Source organism: Solanum lycopersicum, chromosome 10 (genome assembly GCF_036512215.1).
Source record: "Solanum lycopersicum chromosome 10, SLM_r2.1".
In the NCBI taxonomy this organism is placed as follows: domain Eukaryota; kingdom Viridiplantae; phylum Streptophyta; class Magnoliopsida; order Solanales; family Solanaceae; genus Solanum; species Solanum lycopersicum.
The window spans coordinates 60,013,320-60,029,159 of record NC_090809.1 but is presented as its reverse complement, the minus strand read 5'-3'; the positions used below and the strand labels follow the sequence as shown (position 1 = coordinate 60,029,159).

The following is a 15,840-nucleotide window of genomic DNA, read 5'->3' as shown; positions in this document are numbered from 1 at the left end:
GTAGGCATCACAATTCCAAGAAGTAGAGTAACATGTATGACACACATGAAGGACCATTGCCCCCCAATCCTCTGGATACTTAATTACAATGCGTGAAAGTCCAAATATCAAGCTATTTTAATAGACTTTTCTCCACAAAAAAAAAATCAAATTTTAAGTGTCAATATAAATCTTAAATTGTAGTAGAATGTAATGTAGTAGGCATCACAATGCAAGAGGTAGAGTAACATGCATTACACACATAAAGGACCATTGCCCCTCAATTCATCCTTCACATCCCAACTCCTCCCAATACTTAATTACTATGCGTGAAAGACAAAGTAGCAAGCTATTTTAATAGACCTTTCTCGAAAAAAAATAATTAAATTTCACGTATCAAATAAATCTTAAATTATTGAAGATTGTAATATGGTAGGCATCACAATTCCAAGAAGTAGAGTAGAGTAACATGTATTACACATAGGGGTGTACATACCGAATCATTAAATTAAATCAAATCGACAAACCAAATTAAATCCAAAGAAAATAACTTGTGGTTTGGTTTGGTGATTGAAAAAAAAAATCGACAACTCTTGATTTGGTTTGGTAGTAAAAAAAAATCAAACTAAACTCATATCAAACCGACACATATATATATAGATAATTTATTTTATTTATAGATAAAAAATATTATCTACATATAATCTACTTTGGTGATATATTTTTTGTTAGTTTATGATTTTCAATTTTATATATTTTTTACAAATTTGAATTTGTAAAATTTTGTATATATACATATATATAACTTATTTTATTTATAGCTAAAAAATATTATTTATAATGTACTTTGCTAATATATTTCTAGTTAGTTTATATTTTTCAATGTGATTCTCTCTCTCTCTCTCTATATATATATATAAATTTATTTTATTTATTGATAAAATTATTTACATATAATCTACTTTGTTAATATATTTTAAGTTAGTTTATAGTTTTCAATGTTTATCTATTTTTTGGACTTGTAAAAATTGTAAATATTTTATTTGGGTTAAGATCCGAAGTTATAATTATATTGTTATAGTTTTTCAAATTTGAAGTTAACAATTAACTTTGTAAATATTTTTTGTATTCAGTTTGCATCTAGCCTTTAATCTTACTAGTTTAGCATAATGAACATTGATATTCAAAAAGAATATTTTGTACTCATGTGAATTTGACAGTCTTTTCAAAAATTTCTATTCACTTAACATTTTCTAAGTTTAATTTATCACACAGGTAAGTGAAAAAATCTTTATTGCTTTTTCAAATACGATATAATTGTACAAAAAAAATGAAAAAAACGAAAAAATCCAAAAAAAAACCGACTAAAATCAAAATCGAAAAAACCTGATTTAATTTTTAGATATAATAAACCGACATAATTGATTTAAATTTTTTAAAATAAAAAATCAAACCAAACCGACCTATATACGCCCCTAATTAAAACATAAAGGACCATTGCCCCTTAATTCACCCTTCACATCCCCACTACCTTTCAGTACAGAATTATTATGCAAGAAAGTCCAATTAAGAAGCTACTTTAATAAACATTTTCTTTTCAAAAATAAAATAAAATTCACGTGTTAAATAAATTACATATTATAGAAGAAAATGTAACATAGTAGGCATCGCAATTCCAAAGGAGTACTAGATGAACATGTATTACACACGTAAAGGACTAAAAGAGGACCATTGCCACTTAATTCACCCTTCACAACCTCAGCACTTAATTGCAATGATGAAAATTCAAATACCAAATTACTTTACTAGACCTTTCACTAGAAAAAAAAAAAAATCGATATCACGTAAACTATTATCAGATAAATCATATATTATAAGCTATCGTCCCCCATCAAGTATATTAATTATCAAAAGGTGAAGATATGAAGAAGTGGATGTATAACCTAACCTCCAAACATGGAAGAGAATTGAACTAAGAACTTTTTTGAATTATTAGAAGGAACATGTATCACACATAGAAAATGACCCTACCCCACCCCAACAACCCAAAAGAAGAAAATTAAACCACATATCCATATTTGCATTTACAAATCCTATAAATAATGAAGCTTATAGCTTCCCAAGTCCAAAAAACAAACTCAATACCAACTTCTCCAATGGCCCCAACTTGCAACCAAAACCAAATGCATAGCCAAAATGGTAACCAATTTCCACAAGAAGTAGTTGTTGTTGTGGTTCCATTTCCAGCACAAGGCCACTTAAACCAACTTCTTCATTTTTCTCGTCTCATTTCGTCCTACAATATACCAGTTCATTACATTACCACCACAACTCACACTCGTCAGGTCAATTTTCGAGCTCATGGTTTTAAATCAACAAACAACATTCATTTTCACGAATTTCCAACCCCTATTTTCAACTCTCCTACACCTAACAACAACTCGAATCCATCAATCAAATTCCCTTCACATCTTCAACCTTCCTCTCAAATCTCCACCAACCTAAGAAACCCCGTTGCAAAGATTTTACATTCCCTCTCACATAATAAAACGCGGAGAATTGTTATCATCCACGATTCCCTAATGGGGTCAGTTGTTCAAGATTATCGCGACATTCCAAATGCAGAAGCCTACACTTTCCACAGCGTTTCGGCTTTCACAATATTTTTGTACGTGTGGGAAAGCATGGGGAGGTCTTCTTCTATCGACGTTGACATGATAAAAGACCTCCCGTCGAATGATGGTTGCTTCACCCCCGAATTTACAACATTTGTTCGACGCGAACATGAGTATAGTAAGTTTAATTCAGGCAAGATTTATAACACGTCAAGAGTCATAGAAGGTCCTTTTCTTGATTTACTATCTAAGGAACAAATCAATAAAGGCAAAAAACAGTGGGCTTTAGGCCCATTTAACCCTATTACAATCTCAGGGCCCACCCAACAAAGACACTATTCATTAACTTGGCTAGACAAACAAGTACCTAAGTCAGTTATTTTTGTGTCATTTGGAACCACAACTTCATTTTCTTATGAACAAATCAACGAAATTGCAATAGGGTTGGAACAAAGTCAACAAAAATTCATTTGGGTATTGAGAGATGCGGATAAAGAGAACGTTTTCTCACAAGATTTCACTAAAAAGATCGAACCGCCAAAAGGGTTTGAGGAGAGAGTGAAGGAAAGAGGGATAGTGGTAAGAGATTGGGCCCCACAACTAGAAATATTGGCCCATAATTCGACGGGCGGATTTTTGAGTCACTGTGGTTGGAATTCATGCATGGAGAGTATTTCAATGGGAGTTCCTTTAGCCGCATGGCCAATGCATTCGGATCAACCTAGGAACACGGTGTTGATAACGAAAATACTACAAGTCGGGTTGGTCGTTAAGGATTGGGCTCAACGAGACGAGTTGGTAACGCTCAATAGAATCGAAAAGGTTGTGAGGATTTTAATGGCATCAAAAGAAGGAGAAGAAATGAGGAAAAGGGCAAAAAAGTTGAGTTTTGATGTGAAGAATGCCGTCGGAGAAAATGGTGTCACAAAAAATGAGTTTGATGCTTTCATTGCTCATATTGCTAGAGCAATTTGATATCTTTCAATATATTTTTATGATCAGTATCGTATGCAATATTTTTTATAAGCTTACTTATATTATAAAAAGTAATTATTAATAAATGAATATTTTATTATAATGCCATGCAATGTAATTCTTAAAATATATATACATATATATCAATTATTTTTGTTTTGCTTATTAGTTGTAAATACATGTATACTGTTGTTTCGGTTTTGTTTGTCTCAATTTGATAAGGCATGGAAATATAAGAAAATAAAGAATGTTTTCGAATATTGTAATATTTATAGTATAATGTAATAAAATACTTTTTTAATTATGTGATTTGAATTAAATATATTACATGGAATATTTAAATTAAAGAGTTCTTAAATAATTAAAATAAGACGATCAAATTAAAAAAACAAGAACGATAAAATATTTTCGATAAAACAGTGTCTCGTAATATGTCACGGGCTTCAATACGCCATAAGCATATTTGCACGTGACGAGATCCAAACTAAACGGATCACTTGTCAGTGGGTTAACTCTAATTTGTTGTTAATAATGTAATTAATTAAGGCCAACAATATTTTAAAATTTTTATTGGATTACTATTGAGAATTTTATATTCTTTTCCTTTTATTGATTTGAAATTTTAGATGCTTAAAATAATCTTGAATAAGAAAATCTTAAAATATAACAACGCTAAAAAAATTTTTATATTTAATACATAGATATTTTTGTTAAACATATGTATACGTAGAGAAAGATCTGCTTTTAAAATTATATTAATAAAGCCCTCACGATTAAAAAATTTCTTCTATGAAACACATGGGCAACTTAATTTAATGTTTTGTCTCAAGATTTATCAAGATTATACTTATAGATTTTGAAAAAATTCAGTAACTTAATTTTCTTAAGGCGACTCATTTTTATTTTTTTTTGTATTTTAAACTAATTTTAAAAATTTAAAATTTTAGGTTAGAAGACAATAATGTTTCATATGATTAAACCCTTAAACTTGTATACGCCGAAAGACAGAAAAGACTGCTTTTAAAAGTTTTTTTATACACTTAATAAATTTGGTTTTGACATCTAACTAAAGAATACTTAAATTTCTAAAGATGTATGGTTTCTAATAATCCACTTTCCAAATTTAGCTTTGATACTTAAAATAGGTTTTATTAGCGATAATATAATTAACTCGTGAAATTATGATTCATCTAATTAGTTTAAGCTTGAGCGCAGTTCAATTTATTCATCTGTCCACTTTTAATTGTTATATTATACTTTTTGAAAGTTAATTTAACTAATTTTCAATTAACTTTTACACTAATTATAAAAGTAGTACAAATGAATTGAGTTTGAATTTAAATAAATTAAATCAACTAAAGTTAATAAATGAATTGAATGGGTAATTAATTCATCCAAAGATAACTTGAGGTCGCAATTACTAAATAATGATTTTTTTTTGTAAATATCTTATAATTTTGTTTTTTTTTCTTTACTATAACGGTATATAATAAAGTCTTTTATAAAAGAAATTGATTATATTTCTCATGAAATCTTTTAAATATTTTAAAATTGGCAAGTTAAAATGAGTTGAATTGTCATATTTAAACTTGATCAGTTTGACGGATGATATTTTAATGAGTAAGTTTTATCACCTTTAAAACATGCATTCTTTTTTACGAAAAAGTCAAAATAAATTATTCCGTGCTCACTAAATTTGTGAACTAAGAGGGAAAGCTTAGAAAATAGCAAAGCATCTATGAAACTTGACTTCATGTTTTTTAACATATTTAAAATTTGTATTCTTTGTTTTTTATTAAAGTAGTTATATATTCGATTATAATTAAGTTCAATGAGTCCCTCGTGTAAATTGAATTCTATGTTAAATACTTTGTATGCTTTGGTTCATGAATGGAATTTTGAGGATATGAATCTAGTCAAACATAAATAGTTTTGTTGACGCCATATAAAATGATGAAAAAAATTTTAAAATTGTTATTTTTTGCGAGTTTTACGTTAATTTTTTATTTATGAATTAAAATATATTTAGTTAAGTACGTAGATTGTGATAGTTCAATTAACTAGAAAAACATATCAATTGTGTTGTAGGGGTGAGGGTGGAGGGGAATAAGGTGCATATGTGAGATGGGGTGGGCGGAAGGGGGATAAGAGGTTTAACGTTCATTAATGAGTTGTGAATTCAGAATTTATAAGTACGATAGATTATTTTACTTTTTATATGTGCAAATTTTTCCTCCAAACACAAATATATAAAATAAATTGTCCGTTGTCATCACGTATCCACATAACCACATTGATCGATGCAACAATCAACTTGAAAATCTTCTCTAACATGTTGCAAGTGAAGGTATTCAACCAAGACTCGACTATTATAGTTGATTCAAGATTTTTACTAAGGGGGTTTGAAAAAAAATATAATGCATGAAATTTGAACTTAGAATCAATACACATTCGTAAAAAGAATAAAGCAAGTTCTCTCGTAAAACACACTAACAACCCTCTAGATCCGCCCCAGAAAGAGTGAAACAAACCTTGAGTAGTCAAAATTAGTTCTCCTTCCCATTGCAAAACATTTAAATGTCGTTTTAAATATTAATATTGACTCAAATTCAAGAACTAAAATACACCAATAACAAAGAAAAAATAACTACAGTACAAACTTCACTTTCAAACAGTTTGAAAAAAGAAGTTACCTGTCAATTCATGTTTATACAGCTAATGAAGACTACAACTATGTTGATTGCCTTTCAATACCATGACCATCACCAATTTTATTTTTTCATCATCCGCTATCTATCTGAAGTCCATGTTGAAGCCTCGACTAAATTCGGATCACACGCTACAGGATTCATTCGGGTGTGGCGCTCTCAACATAATTTTCTCCATACTCAAGACTCGAACTTGAGACATTTGATTAAGGGTGAAACAATTTTACCAATGCACCACAACCCATGTTGATTGTCATCGCCATTTAATGATCATGGACTTGTTTACATTAGAGGTCTTATCTTAGATTCATGTGTAAATTAACATCAATCTATCTGGTTTTTGCCCTACACAGCTATGACCCATTTATTTTCTAATGATGGTAACGACTAGTCAATTTGCATGTATCTCGATTATTTCACTGGATACCTGCATAACTATGCCCTACAGAAAGATGTCTTTTCCGTGGGTCCAATTTTTTGTCTCACAAAAAGGAGCCTCACACAATAATGTCACATGGAAAAAAAATTCACCATGCAAACACCAATCAATTGGTACTTCACTTATAACAGTACAACTTTTAGAAGTTGACGAGGTGGATAGAAAACTAATAAAGTTGTGAAATTAAAGTGTTTCTGGGCTCTGGCAAAGAGTAAAATACTGGCATACCTCATCTTAACAGATGGATCAGTTTTAAGCAAATTTCCCCAGCACGTACGTTAGCGCTGAAGGCAAAGAAGACGAATCTGCTGTTTCATTAATAATGTATCGTGATTACACAACGATTAAGCATCAAGCCACAAACTAAAAATTCATAATTGTACCATAGCTCTTCACAGGACATGCCAAGATTTGTATCTGTTGCTCTAAAGGATCATGGAAGGATAGGGAGCTCAACTTTGTTGAATGAAAAAAAGTTCAAACGTCCATGCTCAACAAGACAGAATTTCAATGGAATACCATGAGAATGTCTCTCAAGATCTTCAATTTCTTCTTTGGAAGGTGGATACTCACTGCACAAGAAAATACATCACTCATAAAATAGAGCTACTTTGATAGGTAATGTAGATCAACGAAGTCGGATAAAAGATTTGAGGAAATCAGATGGGGCAAGAGCGAGGGATAAAGTGGAAAATATTAAAGAAACTTCTTTTTTTTTTCCAGAATACCATCCAATCCAACAATCCATCTTACTCTTAAACAGTCCATAGAATTGCTTAGCTAGTTATTTCAAGTTCCTATGATCAGCTAAATAATACTAGGAGGCCATTCAGAAATTTTAAGTAGGCACCTTAATATAATGAACACATTAACAAGGGTATCATACCTAGCAAGACAAAGTACAAAACAGGGATCACCAGGAGCAGACTTTCTGAATCTGCTATTAGGAGGGTAAACGTCAAAGGCCAGTCTCAATCCACCAATCTGCATATTATTAATCATTTCAGAGATGAGAACACTGTTTCTTGATTCTTCATCTCCACTTTGTGCAGGCTCCGGCGTGTCTTGGTTAACAAAACAATTTACTTTTGACCTTCTTACTGACCAAGGAATACCATGACGTCTAACTATATAACCAAGAGATTTCAAGTGCTTATATGCTTCATAATATTCCAAGGAACATCCACTTTTTCCTTCTCCAACCTTGTTGTATACATGTTCCAGAGAAAGGGGCGTGTCATCTTTACTCAGGAGACGTAGAGCCCCAATTTCGGCAAGATATCTACATGAAAAAATTAGTATAATTTTTTGAACACTGGAAATTGCAGAAGATAAATCTCAAATGATACATATATGTTTCACATTGGTTCCTAATACAATAGATGTGTCAGATGGAAAAACTTACCTTTCTATACTTATATGTGTCAGATGGAAAAACTTACCTTTCTATACTTGTTATCTATCTCTTCATATAACTTATCCATTTGGTTTTACACTGCTTCTCTAATCAGACTAATTTAAACGTGTCGAAGCAGTAGACAAGTATGTAACCAAAGTTCCCAAGCATAACCATCAGAGGGGTAACGAGACTATCACTAGGAGTATCAGAAATCTATACCAAAATCAGCCCTCAGAATCATCGATGAGAAAACAATCATCAGAAAAGTCTGCCAATTTCTTAACTGAACTATACAATGTTCTCCTTTTGCAACCAGAAAAACAAGAGAAATAATACCTCTTTTTGAGGTCTTGTTAAGAAAAACAGATCTGAAATTTGACTTCTGACCAAATATGCTGAAAGTAACCGTTCTTATTTTCTCATGGCTTATTCTCAAATTATGCATGTACTCAAAGTCAGTAGTATTTAACTCTTCAACTACATGAGATAACAAAGAGAGAATTTCCATCACCTACAAAATCTCTTCGATGAAGCAATATATCTTGCCATTACGAACTATCCCAGTAGTTGTCCACAATCCACCCTTCCTCTCCACGACCTCAGCCATTCCTAATGGATCAAGCCATCGTGATCTTGAGATATCTTTCCTGAAGAAAAAGATTACCGCCTATTCACATTGTTGTATCTTATTTATCAAAATTATTTTTAATAGTTTATCTATATCATGAGATGAAACCTGAACTGCAACTTGGGTATATCAGTGGATGCATATGCACAACAATGGTCATCATCGTCAGGATCCTCCCCGTAGCCTTCAGAATCACTAGTTTCTTCTGAAAAACTTGCCCACTTATCAGCTTCCATAACTGAAATAAATAGCAAATTACCATAAAAGTAAAAAATTTAGCACAAACTACAACCATCTTAGCATGTAGAGACACTAACACTTGATTAATATAGGAGAAGCTAATTGCAAGTTCAACTCATTACAATGTGAGGAACTCCACTAATCTCATGAGTGGTAAGTAAAAGTTGTACCCGAAATATGGCGCAGCTGATGATTGAGCATATACTCTAAACATATAAAAAGTTACTGTATTTACTTTAACAATAGATTGGGAAATTCAAAATGAAATATAAAATAAAGAGAAATTCAAAACAAGTTACACGCTCGTGACCCACAACAACTAATAGGGCCAACATTTTAGAACTAATATTTTGCTATTCAAATTTCTTTAATCAAAATGAAGAACAGATAAGAAATAACACAAATACTAAACTAAACTAAACATAAAGAGAATGAGAGCTTACAAACTAAACTAACAAGAATAATCAGAGAACAACAGATTCTAAAACTAACAAAAAATTTCATATAAACACTAACAATGTAACATGAAAAAAATTATATAAACTTCAAACACACAATTTCAAGCTTGGTTTCTTTATTCGTTTTTTTCTTTGAAATTTTGATTGATGAATTAACAAAAAATTGAATGCCTCAGAGATGTTTTCGGAATCTCATTTGTCTATGTTGCCACTGAAATTTCTTAAGCACTTCAAATTCAAATCATAAAAATAAAATTAGAGAAGTCCAAATGAACAATATAAAAGAAATATTTGTTATTCAAATAGAGCTTATAGCATTCTTAATGGTTCTATTGATGGGAATTTGCAGCTACACTGCCTATTCCACTTGTTGCACATAGTATTTATTTTTCTATCAGTTAGGAGCCGTTTCTTCATCCCTTTATATTTCCCAAGTACTATTCAGCTCTATAAAGAGAGACAAAAAAGTTACCTTTTTGTGGCATTGATTTGACAGAAGTTGGAGATAATTAGCAGTAGAAAGAGTTGAAGTGACTAGTGAGAGGATAGAGCAAAACAAGATTTCTTCGAAAGTGAGGCTTGCACTATGTATTTCTGGTTCTAAGAAACACATCGTAGTGGGCCTCAGCCCAAAGGAAGACATTACTATCCAAGAAGTTACTACTTTCTTTGATGTGATAAAACTGGAAATAAAAAATCAGAAGAAACCATCTGCTGAGATAGTGAGAACTGAGAAGGTTGCCTAATTCTGCCATTTCTTAGATATCATTTAGGGTGTGTTTAGTACGAAGAAATATGTTATTTTCCTACTTATTGCAATAGGATCAAATAGGACATGTTCTTGAACCTAGGCATTAGGGGATTAATTAGTGCATAAAGATAGACATAACCTATTCATTGTGCTTAGCCAATTATTTCATGAAATCATCAGTGCATTCTTTTTGTTTCTCATCTCAGAGATATACAGGGGTTAGAATAAAAATTAAAAATATTTTCGGTGCATATCGCTATTCGTGCGGGTTAGTAACCTGCAAAAATTAATTATTCAAAGTAATTAAAGAATCCAACTAGAACGGTAGATAATATTTTCTCCAAATTCGTGCTCAAATCAGCTAGATTGGAAATAACGAACACTTTATGTTTTTTTATGACCGTGGTTTGCCACCAACTTCCTTACACCTCAACTAATTCCACGAGATAATTGCCACCTCCCACCTCCCACCAACAATAGATATAAGGTAACTCTGGGTAGTATTATAGACGAGAAGTATCACCTAGTGTCATTTTCGAACCTGACAACTCATAGTTCTTAACCACTTCATTGACCCTCATGCCACACCCTTAGGGTGCAAATAACTAACATGTTTGAGCACAACTAATTGAGCTTTGTAGCTTTATTTGCGAGTGTATTTTGCTACATTAATATCCAAGAACTCTTAACTCCCTATTTTCAAATCAAGGTATTTAGTAGCCTAATTCCTCCTAGATAGCCTAAATCCTTAAGAGTGTCCCCCTAGCCCTCAGGTTACTCACTTCATCAAATAAACCTAACTTCCGCAAACAGTCGAACATTTGATGGGCATAAATTAACAAGTGCGATTTTCCCTAAATACTAAAATGCTGTAAAGCTTTCACCTTTTTCCCAAATCTGTGAGAATAACAGTTCATAATCCAAATAGCAATCACCAATAATAGAACTAAACAAACAAATTTTTTCACCAGTGAAACTACAATTATGCATTCAATTCACAGTGGCCGGCAAGGAATAATCAAGGAAAAATGAACTGACAGAACAGAGATGAGCCGATGAGAGAGACAATTCAGGATGTTACCTGTAGCTTGCCGGCGCCGGCGTCGGTCAGGTGAGCTTTTCTATAGCTTTTTGTTTGTAAAGGGTAAAAATGAAAAGGAAAAGCATCAAAAAAAAAATAGCTTAACTTTAATTTATTGTTTAAATTTAGATAGCGGTTAAAATGAAGTTAATCCTTTTCGTTATTAATTTCATCAAATTTTACTTTATTAGATGGATTGACCTGAATTTTTTTTTAAATCCTTATTTCTTATTTTGATCCAATAACCCAAACCCTACTTAAAATAATTCGTCCCCATTCTCTCACATCTTCTTTACTCATCGCCAATAAGGAGGCATATCTTTTGACTTATCATTGTAAGAATGAGGACGGGTTATTTTAAATAGAGTTGGGTTATTGAGTCAAACTAAGGAATAGATTTGTTTAAAAAGAATCGGATCAATTTGAGTCAATTCGTCTAATGAAAGTTAAATTTGGTGAAATCAGTATGAGGGGTAAAATTAACTTCATTTTAATGGTGAAGGTAATTTAAACAATAAATTAAAGTTGAGGTGTATTTCTAACTCTTTTTCGAAACTGAAGCAAATAAGTTAACTATCTAAAAATAAAATTAATTTGAAATTTGTTATAAACAATTTGTATTATAGTGAATGTCTAATTATGTGGAGTCTTTAAGGATATGGTTAGAAATCCTATTTGGGGACCAAGTTAGGTTTCCCTTATAAATAAAGGGTTTCCTTCATTGTAAATAAGATTTGAGAAAATTTATGAATCCTGAATATATGAATAAGAAGTCTTTTCTCTTCTCGCTACTTTATTCTTTTTTTAAATTCATATAGTTTCATAACATGTTATCAACACGATTGTTTTATTCTTAAAGAATTATGAAGAAGACGAGAAAAGTGTAAAAGAGATCTTGCATAAATTATGCAATAAGGTTCTTATATCTCTTAAGGTATGATTTATCTTTATGTTATAATTATTTATGTAACAGATCTAGAGGTATCATCTAAAGTAAGTATTTAAAGAGACTTGTCGACTTTCTATGTGTTTAATTTTAACCGACTGGAAAGAGAATTCCTTGATTTATTTTAATAATTGAATAAGCAAAATTCAGTGAAAGGTATGTTTTCAACCTTTATATGAGGTATGTGATCTATTAAGCGATATTTATTAACCACTAATGTTGATTAAATAAATCAATAATCTCAATTTTGTGTGTAATTGATAATGTATCATCATATTAATGATCATCAAAAGTGATAAAATTACAATTAATTGGAAGGCTTGGGTTTCAGCCTCATTATGGGTAAGACGATAGATTTAAGTTTTATCGCACCAAAAGAATAAGACGATGGATTTATGTCCAATCGTACAAAGAGGGTAAGACATTGGGTTAAAGTCATAATGCACCATGATGATAAGATATTGGGTTCAAGACCCATCGATTTATGACCTAAAACACTTTTATATAGATAAGATATTGAATTTGAGTTTTAATGCATTATATTGATGATATAATAATGACTAAAGAAAAACTAATGTATTTTTTATGAGAAGTCATGAAATTTACTGAATTTGCTCCATTATGTAAAGTGAATGTGGTGATAGTGCATAATATGTCTGAAAGAAGACAGGTGAGTTAATAATGCACATAAATATGGAATGAGGTACTAAAGCTATCATAATTTGATATGCTCATATGTTTGAGTTCCATTCATCAAGAATGAGAACTTTTGATAAATGTTAAAAGTATAAATCTATTCTCTAAAGGGAATGAGATGTAAGCTACCATGCTAGGCATGAGAAAGATTGCGACCTTTGGTCAATGATGTGGTATCACCAAAAATATCTTTAAGAAGACATATATTATAAAAAAAGTTTCATGTTTTATCTTCAAGCTTGTATTAGATAAGAATTAGTGCAACTGAGGCACATTCTATGGTAAATAAGAAGTTAACTAATCCAATACAACTGAGGCATATTCTATGGTAAATAAGAAGTTTACTAATCCAATACTTTCTTAGTTTGACACGATTGTCTGGGACATCGTTAGTCTATAATGTTTAGACGAATTATGAAAAGTTAAAATGAACATCCATGGAAGAATCTAAAAATTCTTTTAAATGGTGAATTTTCTTGTACTACTTGTTAGCAAGACAAGTTAATTGTGAGATCATCATAAACGAAAGTTGAGATTGAATGTCCTGCGTTCTAGGAACGTATAAAAATATTTGTGGACTTATTCATCCACCTAGTGGAATGTTTAGATACTTAATGGTCCTAATAGATGTTTCTTCTAGATGGTCTCATGTGTGCATATTGTTATCTCGCAACTTGATGTTTGCAAAAGTATTGACATAAATAATACGATTACATACACAATTTTCTGATAATCAGATTAGTCTATTCAGTGAAGGGATCACGACTCACCTTTAGAAGAGGTAGATTAATTGAGAAAAATAAATATGAAATTTACTCCAGAGTATTAAAGTTGAAACTTTTTTATATAATAGTAACAAATAAGAAATTTACTATAGCAAAAGGTACATGACATATTCAATATGAAGTTTACTAATATTAATAATTTTATTAGTTGGCATGAATATCTTGATCATCCCAAAGATGTGTACATTGAATGATAGACATACATTGAAGAACTACAAAATTCTTCGAGAATATTTTTTGTTGCTCCTTCTCATGTAAGTTGATTGGATCAACTAAAGTTGAGACTAAATCTCTAAATTCTAAAAAGTATAAAAGGTGAATATGGGCCCGTTCACCTATCATGTGATACGATAAAATGATGCATCTATAATATAATCACATGTGCGTTTGTTGTCAACTTGCAGTTTGACATTCGCAAAATTGTTTGTGCAAGATAATTGAGCTAAAAGCACAACTTTCAGAATGTGAAATCAAGATAATTCATCTTGATAATATTGATAAATATATAAGATGATGCGACATTAAATGTCTCACATAGTGAATCATTACTAATGAAAATAAAGTTTTATCTGTTGTTCTGAAATATGATATTAGATACAAACGTAATTATATGAATCAAACCAATAAGTTATGATAAATTTTTCTGTTAATTGATTTATGGTTAGGGACCAAATAATTTTTATCTGATAATTTTGATGTGCAATATATGATTATGAATATACTATGATGCACAAACATAGACTCTCCAAAAGATTGAGATATACGTTAATTTGTCTAACATAAAGGGGAGATTAGAAGCAACACAAAAGTTGTAAATACTCCTATTGAATGTCCATTAAGGATAGAGTCTACAACATGCATGAAGCATGATAGACTAATCGATTCTAAATAAAATAATCCTTGAAAAAGGGGAGGATCCAAGAATAAAAATGATCATAATAAGGAGATAATGTGCTCTTGGAGAGCCTACAACATAACACTTTATGAAACCTCGTGAGAGGGGTAGCTACATAAAAATAATGAAGTGATGACATCTCAATAAGTTACGTCGTATTGAGAATCGATACAAAATGATATATCGTTGACGATATCTTTGATACAATAACGCGCAATATTGTAAAAGATTATGAGAATATAAACTCTACGTTTATTAAAGTATGTTGATGTAGATATAATTATCAAGTGAAAAGTCGAGTGATGCATCTTGGAAAGCGTAAATCTTATTTGACTTGCAATCTAGGCACTAGAATATATCATACATTTAATATTGAATGTTATCACTTGACAAAATTAATATGAAAAGTCATGAAGGATTCAAAATCTAAAATTTGTGCAAGTTTTTGAAGAACTTGTTTATACTTTTTATAAGGATTAAATCGATTCAAAATGCATGAAGCATATACAAATATTGTTATGCAAGTTGATAACTAGAATTGAAACTCTTGAAGAGTTTTCAAAAGGCAATAAATTATTTGATTAAAGAAGTTAAAGTAAGAAACTTGGAGAAATCTTTGACCCTGAAAGGAAGATTCATAAAAGGATGTAGAAGAAAACATATTTCGTCAAGATTTTTCTACACTCATGAGCTCCCAAGAATGATGATATCTACATGCAAGAGGTCTGTTCAAGTAATATTATTGTTGATTTATTCACCAAGTCTCTACCGACTACAACTTTCAAGAAGATGGTGCACAAACTTGGAAAACAAAGATTCTAGTCATTGAATTGATGTTGTCATTAGGGGCTTTAATACGCGATGTGTTTTTTTTTCCGCACAAGATTTTGTCCCACTGGATTTTCCTTGCAAGGATTTTAATGAGACATCCATAATCCTATTATTAGATATGTATATTTTTTTTTTCTTCACTAAATCTATTTCCCACTGGATTTTATCTAGTAAGGTTTTAACGAGGCATATAATCTACCGACATTCAAGGGGGGGGTGTTATAAACAATTTGTATTATAGTGAATGTCTAATTATGTGGAGTCCTTCTAAGATATGGTTAGGAATCGTACTTTGGGACCAAGTTAGGTTTCCCCTATAAATAAACGGTTTTCCTTCACTGTAAATAAAATTTAAAGAAGATCTATTAATCCTGAATATACTTTGAAATAAAAAGTCTTCTCTTCTCCCTACTT

General features: G+C 31.0%; 2 protein-coding genes across 5 annotated transcripts; one reads left to right on the top strand and one right to left on the bottom strand.

Moving 5' to 3' along the window:
• Positions 1-1,563: 1,563 nt before the first annotated feature.
• Positions 1,564-3,672, top strand: LOC101253738 (zeatin O-glucosyltransferase-like). Its single transcript, XM_004249690.5, has one exon. The coding sequence runs from the start codon at positions 2,082-2,084 to the stop codon at positions 3,567-3,569; it is 1,488 nt and encodes a 495-aa protein (XP_004249738.2). The 5' UTR covers positions 1,564-2,081; the 3' UTR covers positions 3,570-3,672.
• Positions 3,673-6,966: 3,294 nt separating this feature from the next.
• On the bottom strand, positions 6,967-11,616 carry LOC101248925 (probable tRNA-splicing endonuclease subunit sen54). Of its 4 annotated transcripts, none has more exons than XR_011211965.1 (6): positions 11,274-11,616; positions 8,852-8,981; positions 8,631-8,762; positions 7,603-7,998; positions 7,100-7,288; positions 6,967-7,024 (listed from the first exon to the last, which is right to left on the bottom strand). XR_011211965.1 is itself a non-coding variant. In XM_010313789.4 (5 exons), exons 2-5 carry the CDS (start codon positions 8,977-8,979, stop codon positions 7,150-7,152), a joined length of 795 nt encoding a protein of 264 aa, XP_010312091.1. In that variant the 5' UTR covers positions 8,980-8,981; positions 11,274-11,616; the 3' UTR covers positions 6,967-7,149. The 4 variants fall into 4 exon arrangements, 1 of the variants encoding a protein (XP_010312091.1); XR_011211966.1 differs by having other exon boundaries at positions 6,967-7,021; XR_011211967.1 differs by having other exon boundaries at positions 6,967-7,000.
• Between the last annotated feature and the right edge of the window lie 4,224 nt (positions 11,617-15,840).

Excerpts from the sequence above, each read along its gene's own strand:
- LOC101253738 (XM_004249690.5), top strand. The coding sequence starts at position 2,082 with ATGAAGCTTATAGCTTCCCAAGTCCAAAAAACAAACTCAATACCAACT.
- LOC101248925 (XM_010313789.4), bottom strand. The coding sequence starts at position 8,979 with ATGGAAGCTGATAAGTGGGCAAGTTTTTCAGAAGAAACTAGTGATTCT. Across the intron at positions 8,763-8,851 it reads ATACCCAAGTTGCAGTTCAG|GAAAGATATCTCAAGATCAC; the intron begins GTTTCATCTCAT and ends CTTTTTCTTCAG. Across the intron at positions 7,999-8,630 it reads TGCTTCATCGAAGAGATTTT|ATATCTTGCCGAAATTGGGG; the intron begins GTAGGTGATGGA and ends TTTTTCATGTAG.